The following is a 25,238-nucleotide window of genomic DNA, read 5'->3' as shown; positions in this document are numbered from 1 at the left end:
CTCCGCCGGCCTTCCTCCGCGCGCGCGCGCGCACCCCTTCTCCTCGGCCGTGCGCGCGCCCCCCCTCGCCCCGCTGCCGCGCGCCCTTTGCCCGCTCCCGCCTCGCGCGCTCGGCGCCGGCCGGCCCCGTCCTGCCCGCCCGCTCGCTCGCGGCCGAGCCGCTGCGCCCCGCCCCCACCCCCCTTCGGGCTCCGGCTTCGGCTCCGACCAACCACACTGCGCCTCTCGTCAACCGGACGCGCCGTCGCGTCATTCGGCCGCGACGGACCGGCGTGCACCGCGCCGCGGGGTGGGCGGGGCTGCGCGGGAAACCCCGGCGCGAGCGCGGGGCGCGTGGGCTGTTGGCGAGCGGAGCGGGAAGGGCGATCAAAGCGGGCGGGGCACGGCCTCACTGGGCGGGCGGGGAGAAGGACGGAGTGCAGCGCGGCCTGCGCTTCCTCGAAAGGAAATACGCCTTTCTGTTGTGAATTGGATACACGTAAAATAATTGTCCTTTTGTAGCGTGGTACTGAAAGCGTACAGCTGTGGCTCCGTGGTACGTTTAGCGCAGTGATTTGTGTGGGGGTGAGCAGAGCAGGGAGGCGCAGCACCTTCATTGCACAGAATTCAGCACGAATGTGCATCCTCAGGTACAGAATGTGCTAAAAATAGTGTAAGAGGTGGCAATCACAGAATGCTTTCAGGTGGAGAGGACCCAGAAGGTGACCAAGGCCATCGCATCATCTCAGTGGCACAGATGCCCACATCCCTCTCACCTGTGTCTGCCCAAAGTCCACACCTGAGGGAAATGCTGATCAGTGAGCAAAGGAACTGCCACAGGAGTCTCAGTCAGGAGTTTTGCACTAAATCTCTGCTGCTTGTTTTCAGCCTTGGTTTATTTTTTTTTTTAACCCCCCCCCCTCTGGTTTTTTCCCAGCTGTCTTCCAGAACTTGCTAGCTTTCTTTTCCTCAGTCCTGCCTCCACTGCCATACAAGTGACTTCTGAACCCCCCTTCCCCCCAAGCAGAATTACTTGCCAGGTAGTTCATACCACACTGCACTTTCAGAGCTTTTTTCTCCCACCTGCTGTCTGTACACCTTCATTTGCAGCAGGATGGTTTGCATCAACACCGTCCTTCCACAACATGAAAAACCCTCATCTTTAGTCTAGAACATGATTATCATACTAAATTCTAACTTAACAGAAGGGTTTCACAATGCATTTCCAATCTGGGAGGAGCAAGATTCACAAAGAGAGATAAATTGCCCTTTGAAAACACACTGAGCAGAGAAAATGCTGACTTCTGGAATGGCATCTCCTTGGGGATCTGACTAAAATCACATCTGCATTGGCTATCTAATAGCTAGGCAGAGGTAAAATACAATTCCCTTTTTCTCATGCACACTAATTACATTAAGGTAACCATATTATGGTAACATGATTTTCTTTTCAAGCTCAGCATCAAAGGCAGCTACGCTGTTTTCTCCGTAAATTCAAATGCTGCTTTATTTATTTTGCTTCCATTTTTCTTATTTAGAACAATTTCTAAACAGTGACAGGCCTTTAATGACACTCATGACTCAGAAATGTTTGCAAATGTAGTCAGTGTCCATTAACATGTGTCACTTGGGTTAATTGTTGCTAAAAGTGAGCCAAAACAAAAAGGCAAATATATATGCATCCAGCAGTATGATAATGATCATCACCATTTGATCAATCTTCCCTGTGAGTTATATCTGCACGTTACTTTGAGGTAGCGCTAGAAAGAAGCGGTTGGTCCAGAGCATCCCTGCAAAAAGAAACATTCATGGCTTAAGTACCATTTACTCTTCATGCATTCTTTTAAGAACTCTTTAACCTTTCTTGACAGTTGCTTTTTCCTTGCTCACTGACCACGAGATCAGTTGTAGCCCCTCAAACCTTCCTGATCACAGAAGAGATAGGAAATGAAACACTACTATTCTTGAACAATCTAGCAGGTTCTGTGTAAAGGTACCCTCTATTGCAGCTGTACCCAAATGAAAAGAGTTTATGAAATTACTCATTACTGGGTATTCTTGTAGAAAACTTAAAACAAAAGTAAACACCAGTTCAGCTGGGTGAAACAAAACAGAACTAGAAGCAAGCTATAGTGGGGTTGAAGTAGTATGTATATATTTTTAATTTAACAAGTCTGAAGCAAATCAAGCTCCCATTGCCATCCCATCTTTGCAGATCTGATAAACTGACAGCAGACACCCACATGATGTGTTCAGCTAAAAAGGCTGGCAGTTGTCAAACAGCTGCGAGTTTACTTAGTAAAAAGACTCAGAGAAGCACTCTAGCAGTTTTGGTGCAATTCCATCTTCCTGTACTGGCCATCCACTAGTAACAGCACAGGAAGAAACCTGCCATCCTCTATGCTCTGATGGCAAAGAATTGTACTGCACACACTATCCTAATCCCATGTACACACTCCTAGCAGGAAAGAGGAGTACACCAATAAGTCTCAGGAGACAGAAAAAGAGGTCAGAAAACTGTTGTAGAACTGTTGCACACCAGCTGCAACCAACACCCTCTCCTTCACCTCATTTCTGTTAGTGTTGACTGCAAGAGAATATGCTTCCAACATTTCTCAGATCTGGAGAACTAATGGCCCAAGCAATTCTCATTCACTGAGCTACAAAAAAATAGTACTTTCACTACCTAGGCACTTCATAGTCCAGAACAGAAGGAGCATGTATCTGAGAACAGGCATAGAGCATTAAGACTGCACAATATGGGGTGGCCACAGACTTGTTTTTCTGAGGTTGGCATACTTTGGTCATACACCATCACTGTATCAGACTAAGTGAAATCACATACCTACACGGGCCCCTCATTACACAATTCACATAATTATAGACCAACTTTGCTAATACAAAAAAAATTAGCACAGGTACTTCACAGTATTTGATATGGCAACAGATATCCCTAATATCACATTTTTGGTGGATAACAACAAATATTTCCATAACGTAATGAAGGCAACCTAAACACAGGGTTCAGTGATGCTATGCAAACTTTGTCAAAGCAGTTATGCAGGCACAGACCTGGAAGCAGTCTTGCTGCTAGTCAGGATGCTAGATATAAAATCCTTTGCTTAGCTGACCAATTTGTACTTTTAAGCTCAAGCACCACAGCTATGTACAACTGAAGTGGCAAACCTTGTAAGCTTTTGAAGCTTTAACACCACCATTCAAACTCAAGAAGCCTATGCTTATCATCTCGAGTTTCTCCCCTGCTTAGTCCCCTGAAACAATTCCATATATGCACACAAGTTATTTCCCTCTAAATTCTCTCTGCTTCATCTTTCTCCTGTACCTAACATCATGTTCTTGTTACTAAATCCCCTCACACTAATGCTCCAAAGACCCACCTCACACAGGGGAATGGCCCAACAAATCCCTGTACTGAGCTCCAGTGTGTCTCTGCTTTGGGGAGAACTAGCTGCAGCCGCTCAAAGTGATGCCATTACCCCTGCCTTCCTACACATATGCCTGCACTAAAAGCAGGAAGAACGCATTTCTAGTAGTCCAAAGGCCTCTTCTATTTCAGAACGTCCTGGCTTCATGGCAACATTATGACAATATTACCACCACAACTTAAACAGTGAAAACAGGGAATTTCTGGTCATCAGCTCATTCAGGAATAGCACATAGCTTATAACCACTACTTTCATTACCTGCATCAAGCCATAACCTACACCACACCATAAAAAAAAAAGGCCAAAGAACTTAATTCTTGCCTGCCATCACAACAGTTAGATCTCCCCTACAACACACACAGTAGTATCAAACCACCTCACCTGGCTTTAGCAGCTTCCACAGCTTTTGTTAGAGCACTTTCTGCTCTCTTTTTTCCTAGAATATTCTACTGTCTCTAACCTGACCTATTTATCATTACATACTTAAGTAACAAGTAATCCAATACACAGAGGGTTAACTAAACTCTATGTCTGGAAAATAATTTATAGCTTTCAAGATGAGAGTAGTTTAGAAGAACCACATTGCTAGCTTAAAACTAATTTTCCTGCCTTCCTTTCTTTGAATAGTCATCACTTCAAAGTTCTGTAACCTCCTAACTATAAAAACATTTAAATCACCAGGAATATCACAGAAATTGTCAACGACAGGGAGGAAATTGGAGAGTTGTTACTAGGATATTTGTGTTTTTGGTTGCTTTTTGTTGATCCCAATGTGTTATTCCCTCCTTTGAGCCAGGAAGTTATCTCCAATAATTTTCAGGTTGAAAAGTGCATTGTATACATGTGTATACAACATGCATACTGTAAATGTATGAAGCGTGAGCTGAGAAGTATAACACTCAGAAAGGTAAGCAAGAGCTGAATGCTGAGGCTGAAATTGACAGCAGGGATCATCCTTAGTCCATGGAACTTTGGCAGCTATGGCAGCTGAAGTCTGAACTTCTGTATGCTTAAAGTACCATATTTATAAACCAATTTTAACTGACGCAGATTAATAACAGTGCCAGACGTCTGCAGGAGGAAGGGAGCACAAGAAATTTCATAGCAAAACTTAGGAACATTTCCCACCCTGTACTTTTGAACTAAACAAGTAGTCTACAAAGTGAGTGCTAGATTTTGCTAGTGTCCTAACACCCATACAAAAATAAAGATGAATGAGATGCCCTTACTACCCCCAATTAAATTCTGTAAGCCAGAAGAGAATGTCCTACACACATGTAAGAGTGAAGTCCCTTGCTGGCAGGTTTGCAGAAACAAAATTTTATTTACACAGGCAAGTCTATCTTGAGACCTCAATTAACTCTTTACATTTCTAGAATATTTACATGATTTCATGATGCTCCAAGAATAGAGTGATGAACAAAAAAAAAAAAGATTACAGAAACTGTCAAAAGCATAGCAAAAAAAATCCAACCTATCGTTGTGCTTTAAAACTTATGATCTAGAATAATGTAGAAGTGTAGTTTTAGCACCTTGGTCATAACGGCCATGCTATATAAGACACTTAAATAGCAGAGGGGATTTCAGAAGTGACCGTATCCAGAGGTTGCCAGTGACAATTCATAAGCGAATCATAGAGTTCTTCACTTGTCTCCATAAATTGTCTGTTCATTTCATCAACATCCAAATACAACTGTGGATCTGAAAAGAAAAGCCCAGTAAGTAAAGCATCAGCACTGAGGTATGCACACAAAAGTCTCAAGAGATACACCTAGTACAACATTTTTGCTAACCAAAGTAAATAGATTTAGTAATAATTTTAATAAGGCGTTTATTCCCCTAAAACTTTAAACAAACCTGACAACTCCAATTTTCTTCTGGGGATTTGTGTATTAGAAGGCTAGGACTCTATTTGTCATTCAAGATAAAATCAAGTTTAGAAATAATCAACGACAAAACCTTCACAAAAATCATGTATTCATTTCTGCTATACTAGGTACTCCATGTAATAAAGCTTTGAACACAAGAGCAAGATGCCTCCGTACGAGGAACTGCCTGCAAGCTTCCCAAGACCAAGAATTACATTTTGTACCAAATCTCTAAGTGCAAGCTGAAACCCCCCTTTAGAACCTGCAATGGAAAGCTTTTACCTCACGGTATGGAAAACAAAGCTCATGCTTATGAATGAGTTTCCTCATGTAGAATCTGCTTAGTGGATCAATACAAGGAAAATAAATCCCACATCAGAACTTTTCAAAACAGACTGAAGGCACAATTACAGGAACCCTACTGTAGATGCCTCATTTTATTTCATATAGCATATGTCATATTAGCTTTAAAACCCCTAAGTGATCTCAGATGAACCACAGAGGGCTGACTCTTGTATCAGCTCCATTTCCAAGATCCTCTTCCAGTTCATCCAGCCTTGTATTGTTTAAGGGCACAAGTATGGCTAAAGACAGAAGACACAATGACAGAATCATCATTACCTTCAGTAAGCAGGTCATCACTGATTTCAGCCATAGCCGAAGATTCCTGCAAGACAGAATTTAATCATTTTACAAAGCTTTATAAATTCAAAATAATGCTGTTACCCTGAAACATTCTCTCTTTCCACAGACATACAAAATGCCATTTATCCTTGCAGTTACTTTTAAATGAAAGCAAGTATTAGAGTAGAGGTTGGAAGGGACTTTTGCAGGTCATAACTGACTAACTGACCAAGATAAGCTCATTTACAACAGCTATCTGCTCTGAGCAAAGCATACTGGGGAAGAAAGAACAGAAGAAGCATACATAGTTGTGCTGTCCAAACTGTTATTTGTTATACATAAACAAATAACGTATCAACCACTAATTCTGTGCACAAACTATAAGCACTATAAGCACAGATACCTCTGAAGGCAGTCTGCTGTTCTAATCTCCACGCTAAGCAGAAAGCATAGTTTCAGTTTCAGAACATATTTGCTCCAATTCACACAATTTGTACAGCTATCCATAAAGTTTCCTTATTTAAGACAAGTGCGCAATGTGTTTTACCTCAAACACAGCTGGGGCCATAACAGCATCTCCTAAAGAGCAGTCCCCAATAGCTTGCATGCTATCATAGGCAGCATAGGAGTTGTAGTTATACTCAGCATATGCATCATAATTCCACTGTGAGTAGTAGTTCTGATAATCCTGGTAATAATCATTGTAGTTGTATGACTGGTACCGCTGGAATTCCGCTTTCAGTCTGAAACACGAAAAGTTGAGAGTTTGAGAACCACAAACTGTAAACCCAGTTTTCCAGTTACACAACGTGCCAGCTTACACATTTCAAAGCTTAAAAGGAAGCTTTCCTAAACAGCTGCATTAAGTGACAGCTTAAGGCACGGCACAAGATCTTGTATTTAAACAGAAGCAGATGTCCTCACCTTTGCCAATATCAAAAGCAGTTGTTTTGCATTAAATCCAGAGCTTTGACACTATTATCATACAGAGTATTCTTAGTGTTGGCATAAGCAAGCTGCTCATAAGCCTTTGTGCTCTGCAAAGATTAATTTAAGACCAGAGACATTTATCAAGCACAGCTGCTTTAAAGATGCAGTCTTAACCCTTTCATATTTTGTTTGGTTAATTACAAGATATTTCTTCCAGAAAGATGTGAATGAAGTCACATTATGCATCTTACACTGCCTGCTAGTTTGCCTCTCCCTGCACAGTTTAGTTTATAAAGCATTCAATAGTGGCCAAGTACAGTTGTCAGGTGAAGCCAGTCTTGCTTAACACCATACTTCTAATTGTTCAGCAAGACAACCAAATCAGTGGGGAAACTATGAAATACACTTTGTTTTTTTAATGAAAAAGGGGCCACATGATTAATTTTCATTACTCCCCTTTGCCTGAGATTTTCTCTGGGGCAGCCTCACACAAGTGGCGAGAATCAAGACAACTAAACTAAAACTAATGCACACTGCATAAAGGACATTCAGATAACCATGCTACGTACTGCAGAAAATCCTTTTTAGACATGTTTTCACTAATTCTATACAGGCAGATCTCCTCTTAAAGTGGGGAAGCAGAAAAATCAGTCATATACATTTTTGTGTGCGCTGAATAGAAACTGAAGGAGTTCAGAAACAGTCACCAAAATGCGTAAACATTCATGTCAAACTGTTTAATTTGACAACTGGATATTTTGATGCCAAGACAGATACTGAGCCCTTCAGAAACATACTAATGATGTAAATTTTAATACCTACGTTGTATTTGTTTCATCACTGTAAAGTACATAGGTCTTAATATAGATATCCTATTGTCCTGCTCCTGTAGGGAGCAATTATCTTGAGACTTCTGCTTCCAACTGCATTCCTCCTTAAGAGCACTGTTAACATCCTTCTGGACAGCAGAAGCAGGGAAACATGTTTGTGTGACCTGTTTTGTTTCTAAAATAATTATGGTCACAGCAATTTTAGATAGTGCTCTCTCAGGCAACAGCATTTCCATTCTAAAGCAAAAAGAGGCAACATGTGCAGAATTATGCCAGGTAAACAGAAACAAAAGTAACATTTCTTTCTGTTGAACAGAATACACAAGCTAACCTCACATACATACTGAAATTGTTCATATGAAGGGTTTTTTCCCAGTATCCTGGATCAAAATTTATCAAATTTAGTATTGATTCTTTTAAATGTTCGGAATTGAATTGCCTTAAGTAACTGACAGACCTGAGATGAAAAGAGTAAAATCCCTCTCAGAAAGTGCTACACTCCCCACTGCCTAAGCTACTGGAAAGCAGAGAACAGTGCTTTGAAAACAGTTCTAGCAAAACTCCCCTTGACTTTCTCCCTATATTCCTACGTCTTTTCCCCACTTAAGAATTCCTATCCCCACCAGCCTACTGTAAAACCAGGGATGTGCTTCTTTCCTCTAACTAGAGAGAAAGGTCTAAGAACAAAAGCTCCCTGTCCCTTCTACTTTATTCAGGCCCAAACCTGAAAAATATTTACAAACGCATTCAGCTTTGCTAAGAAATGAAATAAAGCTGGCTGCAAGAGCAGATAAGCCCAAGCTACACTGTGTGGTTAGACTGCAGTTGGATTCCCCCAGCAATCCTGAAACAGGCTGATAAATCCAGGGAGTCAAAACAATCTCTGCATTTTTGATTTTGTAGACTGCATCCTACAGCCAGTGTTACAGCCGTTACAGCAAGGGCCACAGACTTTACAAAGGCAGAGCTACGAGAATCTGATTATTTAGAATAACTGTATCAATGCACAACTCATTGGTTACCTTTTAGAAATTCCTATGCTCAGCCGGATTCGTTTTCCCCCCAGACCTGGTGCATTCTGGCAGTCTTGCAGTGCCCTCATCTGATCACCTTGCTCACCAAATCTGACATAGGCATACCCTCTACAATTTTCAAAAGGGAGAAAACAAATTCTAGTATGCATAACAGTTACAAGACTAATTAATTCAGTTTGTCTTCTACAAAAACAGAAGGTAGCAGCTACTATAGCTTCTATTACTTAAGCAACCTCTCTGGCATATGCACATGCACGGAAGAGGCTTTCACCAAATCAAAAACTTGGGCCAGAAGCAAAAAGCCTGCTCTTTGCTAGCAATAAGATGCAACTTGCTGAGAGCCAGCAGAATAATACATTTTAACTGCTATCTGCATAAGTAATCAGATTCTATATTTCTGCATAGACAGAGTTCATTTATCAGTTATTAACACACTCCTGCTACTGTAGAACACTAGTATTCTTTTTAACTGCCTTCTCTTAAGCTTCTTGAATTAGTCTGTTACAGGCAGCACCGCCTGAACATAAACTCCTACATTATTCCTGCTTGACTCACTGCATGGCCAACAGTTTCAGCTAGGCTTTAGTTACTATCAGTGAAATTGCATTCAATCTCCCAAACCCCTCAGATTTGCCAGGCCTCGTGCTTTTCTCCCACACAAAGAATGGGAATTTTGACCTCAGTATTGCAGATGACAAAGCTGCACCGATTTCAGTGCACAGCTCTCCCTTCTCCCAGCATCTGATTATTTTTTTTTTTTAATGTAAATCTACGTAACTAAATCAAAGCTTTTCAAAGTTAACTGACTGCTTAAACCAGCGTTTCAGAAACTCAAGGACCTGTGCTGCTAAGAAAAGCAGTGCTTAAAACTAATCTCATTCCTCTTGCTTCAGAAAAAAAGCAGGGAAGTTCTGCCACGAGTTCTTACATATCACTACAGAAGCAGGCACAACCAACTGCATTACAAATTTACACTGAATTACCTGGAATATCCCAGCAGGTCCGTTGCTATTTTGCAGTCAAGACATGAGGGATACCTCTTTAGGAAATAGTCATAGAGCTGGAAATCATCCACTTCTGGAGTAAGCTCCCCAACAAATATTGAATAATCCGGTCTTTAAGAAGATAAAGAACAGTTTTAAAACTTTCAGACCAAAATAGTGATTCCAGTATTAAAACAATTATTATATTACAGCTTGTTAGAACCAGACAAATTAGTCTAGAGTACTTCAGTGCAAAAGACACTGAAATGTACAGAACTGCAATGCCATCACACCAGCATACAGTTCTCCGGTACTGTAGGTCTAACTCTACTGCTTTAGCAACAAGGATCCATTTTCTTTCAGAAATTTGTTTCAAAATCAACATATTTACTTGGTTTTATATATATATATATAAATTATATATTATATATATTATATATATATATCAGGGGGATGGAACTAGCTGATCTTAAAGGTCCCTTCCAACCCAAAGCATTCTATGATTGCCCAAACAAGAGGCACAGAAATACCCTGACAAATTAGCTCATACTTCAGCCATGGCTGTGACTGTTTTGCCACCGCTTGCCAGTGACCACAGAGTTTTTCAAGTGAGTGATGACATTCAGTGGTCACCATCAACCTCAGCAGATAAAGAGAGCCAGAGCTTTTCATGTTCCAAGGGCTTTACCTGACTGTACTGCTGGTAGTAGTAGTAGCACTAACAAACTCTATTCTTCCTGGTTTTATTTTGTTCTTTTTCTTCCGCTTCTTCTGCGGTGTTCTCCACCAGCTGTAGGCCTGGAGACATTCTCGCTTTTTCCCAAGTAAATCCTGTTGGGATAAAAAACACCTCTATAGTATTTAGCCTCATTTACATTCCTCCCTCCCACTCCCCATCACCACAGGTGATTTCCCCATATTCACCTTGCCCTTGAAAGAAGCCTGGGGTCCCATTTCTCCCTCCGCCTCCCATGAGGGAAAGCAGCCTCTGGGGAAAACGCCTGGCAAAAATAACAGAGCCAAAGGATTGTATGAACAGCCACATTCCCCTGACTTGTCAAGCTGGCTAACGGATTGACAGCTTCCTCTTGGAATTCGGAAGAAAGCAGTTAGTCCTTCGATGCTGGTCAATCCTAAATGTTAAGTAGCTCCAGGACTGGACTGTGCTCCACCTGAGCTCTAAGACTCTCAAAAAAAATAAAAAGCCCTCAGTGGCACAGTGAGCCAAAAAAATTTATATATCAAACTATCATTCTTGCTCAGAAAGGGATCTCAGCTGTCCCTACTTCTCCTCTCCTAGGAGGTCTTCTTTGCTTCTATGAGATGCCTCTCCTCACTAGCTAGCAGCGGGCTACTCTCCCAGGCCAGGAACAACAACAGGAGGCCCATTAATGGAACGTGAGAAGAAAGAAGACCACAAACCAACTTGGCTGAGGGAAAGCGCTAAACCCAGATGCAAGGCCAGGAAGAAAGAGGCATAAAAAGCACCTCAAAAAAACAAACTGCAAACCCCAAAAGCCAGTTTAAAAAATGTGGGGTAACAAAAAAAAAAAAAAAAAAAAAAAAAAAAAAAAACAGCCATATTAACAGGTTGCCTCCCTCATTCAATCTTCTGAAGAACGATTTCCAAAAACAAGAATGGTATTTTTCAGTATCATTTTTAACTTTACTTACGCAGCGTTTAACGTTCTTCCTCTAGAACACCTCTACATAACTTACATAGAGAGTGTTATTTGCAAGATCCTTCAGAAGAACTCATGCTCAAATAATCCAAACTGCAAAGTTTAATGCCATGCTCCCAACCTGTTTCGGTTGTTACAATTAAGCATACACAGGACAACCACCAGTTACCAGAGGAAATCATGGGACTAGAAGAATACCCCACTCGGAGTGAGCTAGCTATTTCAGCTTTACATTCACCGAGGATTTTGAATGTTCTGGAACCCATTTAGATGCTACAAACCTGAATTTCTCACCAAATGATCTTACCTGGCTCGTCATGGTTGAAAAAAAAAATCTGTCTTCTGCCTTCTTTCAAGGGACGCAGATGCAACAGTTCAGTTTATTGCAATCCTTCAGCTGAAAGAAAGTGTGAGGGAGGACCAAGAATCTTAATTCTGAAATCAATTAATTTCAAAGATGTTCACTCTAACAGTTTTAACATTATTAATTCACAGCTAGGGAACGTAAGTTCTGACTTGTCATTGCTAAAGCAATGGAAATAAAAATGATGTATGACTAAGGGCACTACAATTAGAAGTTGTAGCAGTTCACAGATTTTTTCCTGCTGTCCAAAGCACTACAACATTTTATAAACAGCTTTTTAGTTACCTACAGTTTACTCACGTCTAGAAAACACACCAGATCATAATTTACAAGCTCTAAAATAATTAAAAACAAGGCAACAAAATGCAAGCCGTTTTCTACAATATCTCAAGGTCTGCTTCACCCCACTCTCCACCCCCTTTTGAGCCAAATAAGGATTTGTAACTTCCTATTGCACAAAGTTACACAGCTGAAAAGGAGCAATGATACCTCCTAAGCATTGATGAATAAGAGAGTAAATAAAGAAAGAACAGCAAAGGTAAAATTGATCCAACTGTTCCTTCTCCAAATCTTTTCTTAGTTATATCTTGTCTTTTGTCTCTTCTCAGACTTCCCTACAAATCAATTAGCAACAAAGAGGGACCTTTTCCTACTATTAAAATCCTGGACACCCTTAAGAAGCATACAGCTATTTCCAATTGATAACCTTTCCTGTCCCCCAGAAAACATTTTCATTTACAGAATACAAGGGCTGCTCTAAAAGTAATGCCCCCTATGTTATTATGTTGACCCACAATGCCAGAGGTGGATGTTGTTGTGTGGCAGTAAAGGCTGAACCTTCCCACCAATAGCCCATTCCACGTTGTTGCCATGGGACAGACAGCAGCAGAGGGGCAGCCTGACAAAATGGCATCTGACATGGAAGTGTGGATGAAGCAAAGGGATGGAATTTAATTCCTCCATGGAGAAAAAACAGCACCCACTGACGTTTATCAACAGTTGCTGAACATTTAAGGAGACCAAAAGGTAGATGTGAGCACAGTAAATGATGTATTTCAACAGTAGCAACAGTGGGTCACCTCTGCTGGTACAGACTTGCAGGCTCTTGTTCATGGCTACCAAAAGCACACAGCTAATGTTGGTGACTATGTTGAAAAACAGTGCTATTAGGCTTTTTCTATCTGTTGTAGCTTTTGTGGAAATAAACGGGAGGCATCACTATCAGAGCAACCTATGGATGGTGTGCAAGGGGATAATACATTTCCAATTCACCACTACTTTTTGTCTTTATATCCAAGGTAACTCTTCTAAGCAGACGTTTGATTGCTGGAATTTAACTCCCATTTCCACATAACAAGTTATGTAACACTCTACAAACTGATTGGTTGGAGTCACGTTCACATAATTACAGAGTATTTGTAATGCCTTAGAGGTGTGGCCATGGAGGTGAACAGTTCAGCACGGTGCTTCTGAAAATGGGTTACGCTATCCTGACACAGGATAGGCATGGTGTCACACAAAGTAGCTATGTGCACTTCATCTCCATAGCCATTTCACACCCAATTAAGTACACACAAGTCCTTAAATACAGGGACACACCAGTAAGGTCAGTGTATAACCTGCCACTAAACATAACTGTGCTGAGGGATGATCATCAGCATGTTTTTTCCAATTAAGGAGGTTGTATTAATAAGAATAGCCTTTAGTTCCTTAATTTAAGTTTCTTAACTTCAGTTCCTTAACTTAAACCTTACTTTTATTAAAAAGCTCAAACGCTTAATGCCTTCAATATTGGAATCCTCATCTTTGTATTCCTCAGTGCATAATGCTTTATTTTATTTATTTTCAGAAAACTTACCACTCTTCACTCGTGCAGATTTACCAGGAGATGCCAAACACTACAACACAACTTTACACCATAAAAAAAAGTATGAGAGGGCAAACGATGCAACAGCTCTGCAACCACAGTTACTGCAGACTCATGCACAACTGCTCTCGTACTCTTCTCCCATCCGCTCTTCAGTGGTGCCTCTTTTCACTGCAAGTCAAAAACACATTTAAAAACCAATTGAGAGAGCACGCGTGTGACGTGGCGTGTACACCTTCAAGCCCAGCTACGCTCACAGCACCTTTATCTCTTCGGTGGGGCAGGTATAACCTCCGGAACTCAAGCAGTTCCTTCTCTGGCTTACATGGGCTCTCCACCGGGCTTTTCACCCCACGGCTTGGCTGCACATTAGCTGTTAATACGCCGCACTGCCGTCTCGGCAGCGCTGGGCCGGGCCGGGCCGGGCCGCCCCTCCCGGCCTACCATAGAGAGGGACACGGGTGGGTTGTTCGCCGCCGTGCCGCCTCGCGGGCGACAACAGCGCCCCGCCCGGCCAAAGTCCTCCGCCGCAGCAGCCTGGCGCCGGGGCCGCGCTGCCCGTTTCCTGCTGCGCCCCACGGCAATAAAAAGCGCCAAAAAATAGCAACATCACGAGGAAGCCAAGAGTGGGGAGGAAGCGGAGGGGGGCAGGGCGGGCACGGCTGTAACGCTCGGTTCCCCCCGCCGCCACGGGGGTGACGCGGCCTAACGGCCGCGGCCTCCACGCCCCGCGGGCCCTGTAGGGGCGGCCCCGATACGCCGAGCTGCGGGAGGCGCCGCTTCTCCCTGCCTGGCGTCGCTCGACCGCTCGCCTCCCGCCTCCCGAGCCCGGCCCTCCCGCCCCCGGCCCGCACTAACGCCTCTCGCCGTCCGCGCCGCCATCGGGAGCCGCGCGCCCCGCGCTTCCGCCCCGCGAGGACCCCTGAGCCGGGCTGCCCGGCGAGGACCCCTGAGCCGGGCTGCCCCGCAGCGCGCCTGACTCCGCGGCGCTGCGCCTTCCCCCGCCGCCCCTCAAAGCGCCGCCGCCCCCCGGCAGGCACCGCCGAGGACGGGCCGAGAGCCGGCGACGGGGCGCAGCGGGGCGACCACGCCGATGGAGCTGGTGGCCGGCTGCTACGAGCAGGTCCTCTTCGGCTTCGCTGCGCGGCCCGGACAGGTAACGCGGCACAAGGAAGGAAGGGGAGGCGAAGCACGCGCGGAGGCCCAGCGGCCGCCACCCACCTGAGGCAGCCCTGCTGCTCCTCGTCGTCGCTGCCGCTCTCGCTCGGGCCGTGGCCGCGGGGCCGGCTCGGGGTGGGCTTTTAAAGCTCGGCGGGGGCGGGGCGGCCGCCCGCAAGCACGGGCTCGGCCCACGGCGCGTGGGAGCGGCGGGTTCTTCGCGGCTCGTTGCCCTGCTGCCTTCCTGCCTTCGGCCTCGTCGCACCGGGAGCCGCCACGTGATCCCCGAGGACCGGCGCCAGGCGGGAGGCGTGCGGGTGTCAGCGGGGGAGAACGGGCAGTCGGGCCGCCAAAGCCCTCTGCTGATAACTGCGTGCGGGTCCTGCGTGCGCACAGCCGCGTCTGAAAGTGGAGCTGATTATAACAGGTGGTCTGGGCGCTGAGATCGCCCTGTCTGGTCTTGAAACAGCATGTTAACTCGATGCTGCTCCATCATCCTTGTAGCTAAGTGTGATTTCTTTGCGTTTTACACGTCGGCTTTTTCAGATTTTGTGAACTCTGATCTTGGTCACTTCTTGGCTGATGAAGCCATGAGGATCTTCTCTTCAGAAAGACCCCTTCGTTTTGTTTCCTTCACAGCCCTGGACGGTTACCCCCGATTTTACCCACCATGCCCACACTGCTTCTCTGTCGGCCGTAGCAGTGAACAGCAAGTATGTGGTCACGGGGAGCAGGGATGAGTCGATCCAGATCTATGACATGAGGAAGAAGGTGGAGCATGGGGCACTGTTGCAGCACAATGGTAAGCATCAGGGATAGAAACTCAGAGCTCAGTTTCTGAATATTTGTTCGTTACCAGAAGAAGAAAATTCAGATTGTTCTGTTGTAGTCTTTAATAGTGGTGGTGTTTCAGCCACCGTGGTCTGATGATACAAACAAGGCAAGCTTTTGAGCATGAAAATCCAAAAATTGTTTTAGGTGTCAGACCACAAATACATCTGCTGCTTCCAAATGTTTTCAGTTTTACCCATTTCAGAATTTATGGCCCAGAAATGACGTTAAGAATGATTTTTGTTCTACCAGGACAGTTTCTCCAGACCATGCCTGCTCCTAACAGCCATCTTTCTCAGTGTACTTGTTCCATCATCCACCCAAAAGAGATGGTTTGTGTGTAAGGACAGGCTGCTGCTGCCAGGAAGATTGCCTTGTACCTTAAAATCATAGAATCACAAGGTTGGAAAGGACCTACAAGATCATGTAGTCCAACCGTCCTCCCATCATCACTGCTACCACAAGCTACTAAACCATCTCTCGTAGCTCCTCATCCAGGCACCTCTTGAACACTGCCAAGGACAGCGACTCCACCACCTCCCTGGGCCGCCATTCCAGTGCCTGACCACTCTGAGAGAAAAAGTTTTTCCTTATGTCTAACCTAAACCTCCTCTGGTACAACTTGTGGCCATTTCCTCGGGTTCTGTTTGTTGCCTGGGAGAAGAGGCCTCGTCACATCCTCCTTATCACCTTGCCTGATCTGTGTGCTTCCTAAATTACAGTTGTCAAAAAGACAGTTGATATTAGTCCATATAAATGTGTTCAGGTCACCTGGGACTCAATCCCAGTTGTCCTTTTTCTCCTGATAGTCTAGAAGTATAATGGAGCTAAATTCACCATGGTACCTGTGTTCAACTTATGTACAGTAAACGGGGTGCTTCTGTTACAGTTGAAGCTGGCTGGGAGCTCAGCACCACACAGCCATTTGCTCACCATCCCCAGCAGTGGGATGGAGAAGAGAAAAAAGAAAAAAAAGAACCCAAAAACTATTTGCTAAGACAGAGAAAAAGGAAATAGTGATGATGATAATTATGTTTGTACAGAACAAGTGATGCACAATGCAGTTGCTCACCACTAGTTCCCAGCCAGTCCCTGAGTAGCAGCTGCACCCCCCAGCCAATTTCCCCCAGTTTTATAGTTTGTTCACATGATGACATATGGTGTGGGATATTCCTTTGGCCAGTTTAGGTCAGCTGTCCTGGTTCTGTCCACTCTTTGTTCCTTGTCCCCCCCCAGCCCATCACTCGCAGGGCAGTACGAGAAGCTGATAAACTGAAATGTCCTTGTCTCTGTGCAGCACTGCCCAGCAACAACTGAAACGTCTGTGTTATCAGTGTTGCTTTTCTCCTAGAGCCAGAACACAGCATCATATCGGGCACTATAATGAAAATGAACTCTGTCCCACCTGAAACCAGGACAGTGGTAAATTCAGCTGTGTGCCAAGAGCAAGGCTTTGATGTAAGAACACTGCGTATCACTGGTAGAACCTGTGTGTCACCTGCACCATGCTGGCCAAGTACTGCTATGGCAGAGAGCAGATCAGACATTTCAGACATGTAGGACTGTAGAGGAACTAAAAGAGCACATCAACAAATGTAACAGAAATGTCTGTAGCTAATTTCAATGCTAGAAGCACCTCTGTTAGCTAATATGTTCTCTGTGTGGTAACTGTTAGTACGTACAAGATTGTTGATAACTCTGGCTTGAATTTCTAGGCACAATAACTTGTCTGGAGTTCTATGGTACTGCACATCTACTGAGTGGGGCTGAGGATGGACTGATTTGTATCTGGAACACAAAGAGATGGGAATGCCTGAAATCCATTAAGGCGCATAAGTGAGTTTCTTAAATCTGCATATTCAGATGAGTTTTCATAATTATTTTCCTTGTAAATAATATATGTGGCTAACACTTTGTTTTGTTTTTATCAGAGGGCATGTGACATCTCTTTCTATTCATCCATCCGGGAAATTAGCTTTGTCAGTAGGAACAGATAAAACATTAAGGTGAGTCCAAACTAATGAAGAAGGCTGGATGTGGCTCTGGGCAGCCTGGTCTGGTGGTTGGTGACCCTGCACATAGCAGGGGGTTGGAACTGGATGAGCACTGTGGTCCTTTTCAGCCCAGGCCATTCTATGATTCTGTGATTCTTCTTGCTGAATTCTAACTCTTTTTAGTCACTTGTAGATGTGTGCATTTGCATTCTGGAATAAAAATTAAAGCCGTTGAGTTTTATTCCGTGTTAGAAAAGTAAATTTACACTTGGAGTGTATATGAGTTGCTACAGATATGTACAAGTATTTTAAGCATGCTGTGTTATCAAGACAAATTGGTATTTGGCTTCCTTTTGTGCTCTGCATTGCAAACTGATTTAAAAAATAAATATCACAGATTCAGCCTTGCAGTGTACAAGCAATACAGTAAGTCATCAATTTCTCCTGCATTAAGGAAAGCACTGAAAGATAGAGAGATGCTTAAAAGCTTCCTTCACATGTGAGCTGATAGGGCTTCGGTTTCACTGTGCCATTTAACCAGAATGCACGTTATCTGTTGTTGTCTTTCAGAACTTGGAATCTTGTAGAAGGACGATCAGCCTTTATCAAAAACCTGAAGCAAAGTGAGTTTATCAGTCTAAATCCATTAATAAGTGGAATTAGACAGTTGGGGTTTTTTTGTTTTCTTTTTCTAGAAGGAAAGGCAGACTGTGTTAAATCAACAAGTCAGTTAATGGTGAGCTATTTTCACAATGTATTTTACACATGCTGGAAAGTACGTGTCCTTGAATTGTAGTCATTTACCAAAAGGAAAACGTCATGACAGTAAAAATCCTTTTTTCCTCCCTTGAAGCTTGATATCAGGACATTTAAATAAATATGTTTTTTTTTCCTTCCTTTATGCACTTCTGTCAATCAGAAATGAACATTTAAGAGCATACATTGACTAGATTATTTTTCCTCTGAATTTTTCTCTGCTTCACCTAGAACATAGGAGGTAGCCACTAGAAGGATGTTTACTTTTAGTGTCTCATGTGTTACAGAATACAAAAAAACTGTGTATATGTATCTAAGAATGTTCCTCTGTCTACAGATGCCCACATAATTAAGTGGTCCCCTGATGGAGAGAAATATGTGACTGTGATAACAAATAAAGTGGATATCTACAAACTCGATACAGCTTCAATCACTGGCACTATCACAATAGAGAAAAGAATTTCTTCCATTAGATTTATTACAGTAAGTACAAAAGAAAAGCTGGGAAGCTAACTGCTTTGAAACATACGAATTTAATCACACTTGCATTTCTTTTTTCCCATTTCAAGGATTCTGTCCTTGCCATAGCTGGAGATGATGAAATTATAAGGTTCTACAGCTGTGACTCTCAAAAATGTCTGTGTGATTTTAAAGCTCATGAAAACAGGTATTTTATATTTGTGTACTACTTCAATATTTATGGCAGTGCTGAGTACTCAGTATACAAAGTTGCAGTGTTCACACATTTTACTACTGTTCTTGTATTTGTGTAGAAAGTAAATTTACTCAATGTGCTAAGTTCCACGTTTGGAACAGACTTGTTTGCTTTTGGCATAAGCAGAAGTACTGTGCTATCTTTGCATGCTACAAAAACAGCTGGGTTTAGAATTAGGAATATTACAGTTCTAACCTTAGCAATTTAAGTACTGTGTAAAATATTAAGGTCTTAAGTTCCAGATCAGTATAGATCATGTCTAAATATATGTCTTAAATATAAGACCTACATTTACTGGTGTGCCTGTGTGTTAATACTTTTTTTCACAAGGAAGGTCTTCCTCTCTTTTCCCTCCTCAAAGCTTTGTTGTGTCTGAACTGATGCATCTCTACAAGTTGTAATACCAAAAACCTTCATGGGGCCACTGGGTTCTGTAGTTCTTCTCAGCCAATGAGATGAAAATTGCTCAACAGGGTTTCCACTGCCAAACTGGATTGTACTGGACAGGCACATTTGAAAGGAGACATCTTGTGATGTCTGACTCTCATAGTTGGGTCTGTCCTCATGACAGCTGCACCCTTGGCAGTTGTGAATTACCCAGCAGGTTGGTGGGGAGCTGCTCAAGGGTGGCTGGTTCCTCTGAATGTCTGCTCACCCTGGTGTCTTTGCAGTGGAAAGCTGCTAAGTGGGGAGACCAAACCACAAAAGGTTCTACCAAATTAGTGGATTTGATATCAAATGCATGCCATATATATGTAACATTTTTATATATGGATATGAAACGTGCTTACATATACATGTGTACAGTTTTTCTCAGTGTATTTCACGTATTTCTGAAAGTGGGCACTGGTATTTGGCAAGTAGGCAAGGCTGTCTAAAGAATGTTCAGCCTTTACAGTTTCTAATTGTTTAGGATACTTACATAAAACATACCAGTTGTATTCATTCCAGACAGTAGGATATTCTCTGTTGTTGTATACATTTATTTATGTATGTGTGAGATGTCGTGTATTTATTTATGTATTTTTCCCAGTTCTGATTTTAATTATTTTAATTAATCAAAACAGGAAAACTTTAACTACTGTGCCCCTGATGCAGACAATAGTGTGTACTTAAAGGTACTGACACGTTCTGAACTGAATCCTATCTGCCTAGCAAGGACATGTATTCCTACTGTAAATGGCAGCACTCAAAATGGGTCATCTTTCCAAGTTACTGCCTGTCCTTTGTGGGCTTTTTTACTGTTCAAACTGACTCCTGTACTGTTGCCTGTGCAGCTCTAATTGCTGTCAGCTTACTGTTCTGAAGGGATCTGCCGTGTTACGCAGTAACCAAGTATAACATTCTCTTCACAGAATAAAAGATATCTATAGTTTTGAAAGGGAAGGACAACATGTTATTGTTACTGCATCCAGTGATGGTTACATTAAAGTGTGGAATCTGGATGTTAATAAGGTGGGTCTGTTGAACTGCTCAACTTATGGAAAAGCATCAATCAGAATTGTGGAGTGTTTTGTTGTAATAATCAATTTTACAGCACTGGTGGAATTTTATTTGTAATCTGCATGTCTTGATCCTTCTCCCCATTACGTTCAGTGCACATATATATGTGCATAGTTTATGCACCTGTATATTTTGGCATCTTTTCTTTTAACAAGCTACAAAATCAGATTATGAAGCTCTCTTTTATACATGAAATCATGCTTCTCTTCAAATATAGCTGGCAAAATTTACCACTGTCCAAACAGTTAGGTATGTTACAATGACTGCAGTGAAGCTGTGTAGTGCTGTTGGCTGTTGCTAACCATTTAAAGGTGCAAAAAACTGCTGTGCAGAAAAACTCAGATCACAGAATCATAGAATTGCTCAGGTCGGAAAAGACCTTAAATCACCAAATCCATTACTATTCTGTGTACATTTATTTCATGTATTTTCCAACAATTTAACAAGGAATTGTGCCTTATCTTTCAAGTTCCCCTTCTTTACTGTTTTGTTCTGGGACTTGCCTTGTAAAATCAGAATTAGATTTTTTGTTTAGTGCCCAATAATAAGGGCTCTACTGTATTCTGCTATAGATATCTTAACATTGGAATAAATCTCACTTTGTATTTCTATTCTGAATTCATACATTTTTAATTTCAGCCCTCGTGATGGTTTTTATATTCTTTTAAGCACAGTAGTGAGAATCCTTTTTTCCCCTTTGTCTGAAATCCCAGGTCTGCTTTTGCATGATTGAAATAGCGATCGAGGAACTCTTTAACTTCCTCTGTAACGTTGTCTTTACTTTAACCAAGTGTGTGATTTATTTTCTTTCTTCTTACTGCACAGACAAATCTTTGTAAACCCCTGCATAACTGTGTGGGTTGCTCTGCCCAGCTCTGAGAGGCACAATACATCTACTAGAAGTAGTTTCTAGAGGATCAGTGCTGCTGTTTTGCACGTGTGTTTGTGACACATTACCCTTGATACCTGCAGTAGGATTTTGCTCAACAGTTGCAGAGCTGAGCATACAGATGCAGTTAAGCAATTTGAAACACACCACGTAAGGATTATTTTCAATCAGCAGCCGTGTTTTTGTGAGGGACAAAAAGAACCTGGTGCAGTAACTTAAATTATTTTAACTCTACTGAAAACGCCTTGTAATCTGGATAAGCTTCTGAAAACATTCACTTTTTTTTGTGGGCCTGTGACTCGTCTGCTCATTCATCGTGTCGGACCACCTCTGCATGGTAAAGCATGCTGATGTCACTTAGCAAGATGTGCACTGGCAGCTCTTGGGAGTTTTTTTTGTAAAAAGCACCACTGAGGAGTGGTAGCAGAAACAGGGCTGTAACTGTGCCCATTAACCTGCGTGCAGCCTCTGCTTCTTAACATTGTTAGGCACCCTACCATTTTTAGGAGCAGGTTTTTCACTCAGAGGGTGGTGAGGCACTGGAACAGGTTGCCCAAGGAGGCTGTGGATGCCCCATCCCTGGAGGCATTCAAGGCCAGGCTGGATGTGGCTCTGGGCAGCCTGGTCTGCTGGTTGGTGACCTGCACATAGCAGGGGGTTGGAACTGGATGAGCACTGTGGTCCTTTTCAACCCAGGCCATTCTGTGATTCTGTGATTCTCCAGAAAAGAAGTGGGAACTGGGCCATACAATTCTTCCTCCGTTTAGATAATTTAGTACATTTTTAAATAGAAGGGATGTTTAATTAATTTTCCATATTCAGATGAAAAACGTGCCATCTTTATTATGTGAAGTCAGCACCAAAGCTAGGCTGACATGCCTTGCAGTGTGGCTTGACCAAGCTTCAGAAATGAAAGAAAATTGTGAAAAAACTGCAACACCAACTCAAGGTAATAAAATTATCTGTATTTTCAGTTATTACCGTGACTGTGAAATGTAAGATAGTGAATGGGACGTTTTTACTGTATGCTTTTGTAGTTTAAGGAACTGGGGATGTGGCAAGTTGCATAGATATCTACATCTACTTAATAGTCTCAGGCCTGCACTTAATAAAGCCACAACTATGGAAACTATTTGTGAGCAGATGCACACAGGAACTGAGTGATGATTTGGAATTGAGGGAAATGGTTCTTCTGTTTGTGGAAACTTAATTTGTGATACATTGCATTGTAATGAGAGGACATCTTTTCACTTCTATGATACGAAAGCTTTGTTTCTCTTTAGTGGAATAACTCTGAACTCTGAAGCTTTCAGGACAGATAACAAAGGAATGAACAGTCTGATAGAACAGAACGTTCCTGTACTGCTATGAACTTAGATCTGATGCCAGTGCAGTTGGGCAAAGTCTGGCCCAGGGGTTGGTTGGTTGGTTGGTTGGTTGGTTGGTGGCAGGAGTTGTTGATTTTTTTTGCTGCTGTTGTTTTCCTGTATACTGAGTTACTTCCATATTTGATCTTTAGGGATTTTCTTAACAAAAAGTAGCATAGATGACACACACTGCTGTAAATCAGTTATGGCTTAAATTCCTCCTTTTTTAATGGGAGATACAAATAAGCCTCTGTAATGTTTTAGACTACAGACTGGAAATAAATGTCAGAGTGAATAATTTCTTGCTTTTTTCAGCAAATGAAGATGAGAAGCCATCAGTAGACAAGAAGAAGAAAGTCTGTGGCACGAATAAAAGTGGTAAACTGACAAAACAACACAGACAAATTGCTCCAGCTAAGCGAAAATTGGAAGCTCCACTGCAAAAGAAGAAAAAGAAGCCGAATAGCTCAGAATGAAGGCGAATGCTTTTTCTCCTGAATAAGAAGTAAATGCTGGTGCTGCTGTAGTTTTTACAAGGATGTTTTAAAACTTCTTGGCGGGACAAACACCTCTGAACTGATACGGTTTTCAAGAGTCATTATTTTTTACCCAGATGAATTGGCTGATCATTCTGAGAAATAGTAAAAGGGATGGCAACTTTACCTGGGAGAATGAGGCTGAAATAAACTCACAGTACGTAATGCTTATATTCTTATATTTACAGCAGCATACACTTTTTAACAGATTCTGAAATAGGCAGCTAAAATGATAAAAAACAGCTACATCTGTCTCAGATAAATTTTTGTGTCTCAGCTAAATACATATTAAAGTTATATTCTTTACTCATAAGTCATTCTTACATTGAAAATTCTCTGTTCAGACCACTGAAAATATAATCTGCCTTTGTTTCTCATGACTTCTACTTTAAGAAGGAATATATTCAAATTATTTAAACTGTTATCACTTTTCATTCATACATTCACAAAAAACTGCTTTTTAGTTCTTAATCCAGAGTTATGCAGAGATTTTGTGAACAGAATATTTGGTTTTTTACTCTATGCTCTATGCGTTTAATTTTTTCTTTAAGTCCCCCTATAAGCACCCTATATAAGGTCTAGGTCCCCCCTTTTTATAGCCGTTTCCTGACTCAATGAAACACTTTAAGAGTGTTTATTAAAAGTTTACATTGTATACTTTCAAGAACTTCCAAAATTCCAGTGTGAATGAAATACAGATAGATTGGCTTTGGGGGTTGACATGATTGAAATCCTTTGTTCAGAATACAGCATGTATGTTTACATGGAAGAGTTAATAGGGTTGTACTGTCTCTTCTCCATACCATATTTTTTCATGTCCTTGATCTGAATCATGTTGTTTTAAAAAAAAATATCTAACATTTGAAACATTTGTCACCTTGATAAAATGTCAGCCATCTGTTTTGCACTTAAACACAAAGTGCATTCTCAGCATTCTCAGTCAGCAAGAACAGAATTTTGTCCTAAGTCTTATTTCAGTTACACAGTGGGAAAAACAAAGTGTAGTATTTGACCTTGTCCAGCTCAAAGTTCTCTTTGTTCTTTTAAATGAAGGGATTCTAATGTTTTGTTTTCCTATACTATAGTCATTATTTATTCTGTTTTCATGAGGTAACTGGAATTAGGCTTTATCCTTACTCAGTTTAACAACAATATGCTCTTCCATATCAGTGTCACCAGAGAAAAGGTACAGGGAAAAAAACAGGAAGAAGAGTGAGCCCAATCTGGAACCAGAAATGCAGCCTCCTGCCTTAGGCTTGTAAAATAAGGTACAACTCCAGCCTGGCTCTGAGAACGCTCAGATATTGAAACAGAGCATCTGAGCTGTTATGAGATTGCTCATGTGCCAATAGCAATCTTCTCTTGGAGGCAGATGTCTGTGTTTCTCCTTTGCAACTGTTCCCTTTATTTAGATGAGTTATGAGAACACCACGTCTGAATAGGCAGTGTACTCTGTTTAAATGAGCCCAGCAATAAAGGGTTGTTTTTAACTTCAATAGGCTCCTACAGCTAACATAGAACTTACATTTTTCTCTCATTGAAGTTTATACTTCATGAAGTACAACAGATTTAAAATTTTTGCCTTATGTCTGTGCTTAGCAAACTGGCTGCCACTAGTAGAGCAATTTCCACTGAAATTTCAAATACATGAGCCCATGGCCATGAGCATCACTGCTATTGAAGCCAGGTGTCATGAACACCAGCAAAAACCCAGTCTGCACATCATTTTAAGAATGAAAAAGCAAAACTTCCATGGATCTTTGGTTTGGAGCTTTAGGCTTATGAATCAAATTGCACATTTGTAAAAATCCAAACTCCCTTGGTACTAACATCTTATCAGATTCAGAACAATTTGTGAACAGACTGAGAAATCCAGTGCAAA

The 25,238-nt window shown here is 42.1% G+C and overlaps 2 protein-coding genes across 7 annotated transcripts; one reads left to right on the top strand and one right to left on the bottom strand.

Annotated features, from left to right (window-relative positions):
* Positions 1-1,160: 1,160 nt before the first annotated feature.
* Positions 1,161-15,360, bottom strand: LOC125691308 (tRNA selenocysteine 1-associated protein 1-like). 6 transcript variants are annotated; one of them, XM_048940549.1, is made up of 11 exons: positions 14,466-14,562; positions 13,599-13,778; positions 11,684-11,773; positions 10,619-10,695; positions 10,383-10,525; positions 9,695-9,826; positions 8,700-8,819; positions 6,465-6,660; positions 5,915-5,960; positions 4,958-5,126; positions 1,435-1,769 (listed from the first exon to the last, which is right to left on the bottom strand). In XM_048940549.1, the coding sequence occupies exons 4-10, from the start codon at positions 10,646-10,648 to the stop codon at positions 4,990-4,992; spliced, it is 804 nt and encodes a 267-aa protein (XP_048796506.1). In that variant the 5' UTR covers positions 10,649-10,695; positions 11,684-11,773; positions 13,599-13,778; positions 14,466-14,562; the 3' UTR covers positions 1,435-1,769; positions 4,958-4,989. The 6 variants fall into 6 exon arrangements, with proteins under 6 accessions (XP_048796511.1, XP_048796507.1, XP_048796505.1 ...); XM_048940550.1 differs by lacking the exon at positions 14,466-14,562 and adding an exon at positions 14,829-15,360 and having other exon boundaries at positions 1,338-5,126; XM_048940548.1 differs by having other exon boundaries at positions 1,338-5,126.
* PAK1IP1 (PAK1 interacting protein 1) lies at positions 14,574-23,400 on the top strand. Its single transcript, XM_048940540.1, has 10 exons — positions 14,574-14,763; positions 15,405-15,567; positions 17,312-17,432; positions 17,528-17,602; positions 18,161-18,213; positions 18,684-18,829; positions 18,916-19,013; positions 20,417-20,516; positions 22,276-22,402; positions 23,136-23,400. Exons 1-10 carry the CDS (start codon positions 14,701-14,703, stop codon positions 23,294-23,296), a joined length of 1,107 nt encoding a protein of 368 aa, XP_048796497.1. The 5' UTR covers positions 14,574-14,700; the 3' UTR covers positions 23,297-23,400.
* Positions 23,401-25,238: the final 1,838 nt, after the last annotated feature.

Source organism: Lagopus muta, chromosome 3 (assembly GCF_023343835.1).
Source record: "Lagopus muta isolate bLagMut1 chromosome 3, bLagMut1 primary, whole genome shotgun sequence".
NCBI classification, from domain to species: Eukaryota; Metazoa; Chordata; class Aves; order Galliformes; family Phasianidae; genus Lagopus; species Lagopus muta.
Note: the sequence above shows the minus strand (reverse complement) of the source record. Positions and strands in the feature narration are given on the sequence as shown.

Coding starts and splice junctions, on each gene's coding strand:
- LOC125691308 (XM_048940550.1), bottom strand. CDS start 10,648: ATGGGACCCCAGGCTTCTTTCAAGGGCAAG. Junction 8,820..9,694: donor GACCTGCTGGGATATTCCAG/GTAATTCAGTGT, acceptor TGAAAATTGTAG/AGGGTATGCCTATGTCAGAT. Junction 5,127..5,914: donor TGATGACCTGCTTACTGAAG/GTAATGATGATT, acceptor TTTTCTTTTCAG/ATCCACAGTTGTATTTGGAT.
- PAK1IP1 (XM_048940540.1), top strand. CDS start 14,701: ATGGAGCTGGTGGCCGGCTGCTACGAGCAGGTCCTCTTCGGCTTCGCT. Junction 14,764..15,404: donor TCGCTGCGCGGCCCGGACAG/GTAACGCGGCAC, acceptor TTTCCTTCACAG/CCCTGGACGGTTACCCCCGA. Junction 18,214..18,683: donor TATCAAAAACCTGAAGCAAA/GTGAGTTTATCA, acceptor CTCTGTCTACAG/ATGCCCACATAATTAAGTGG.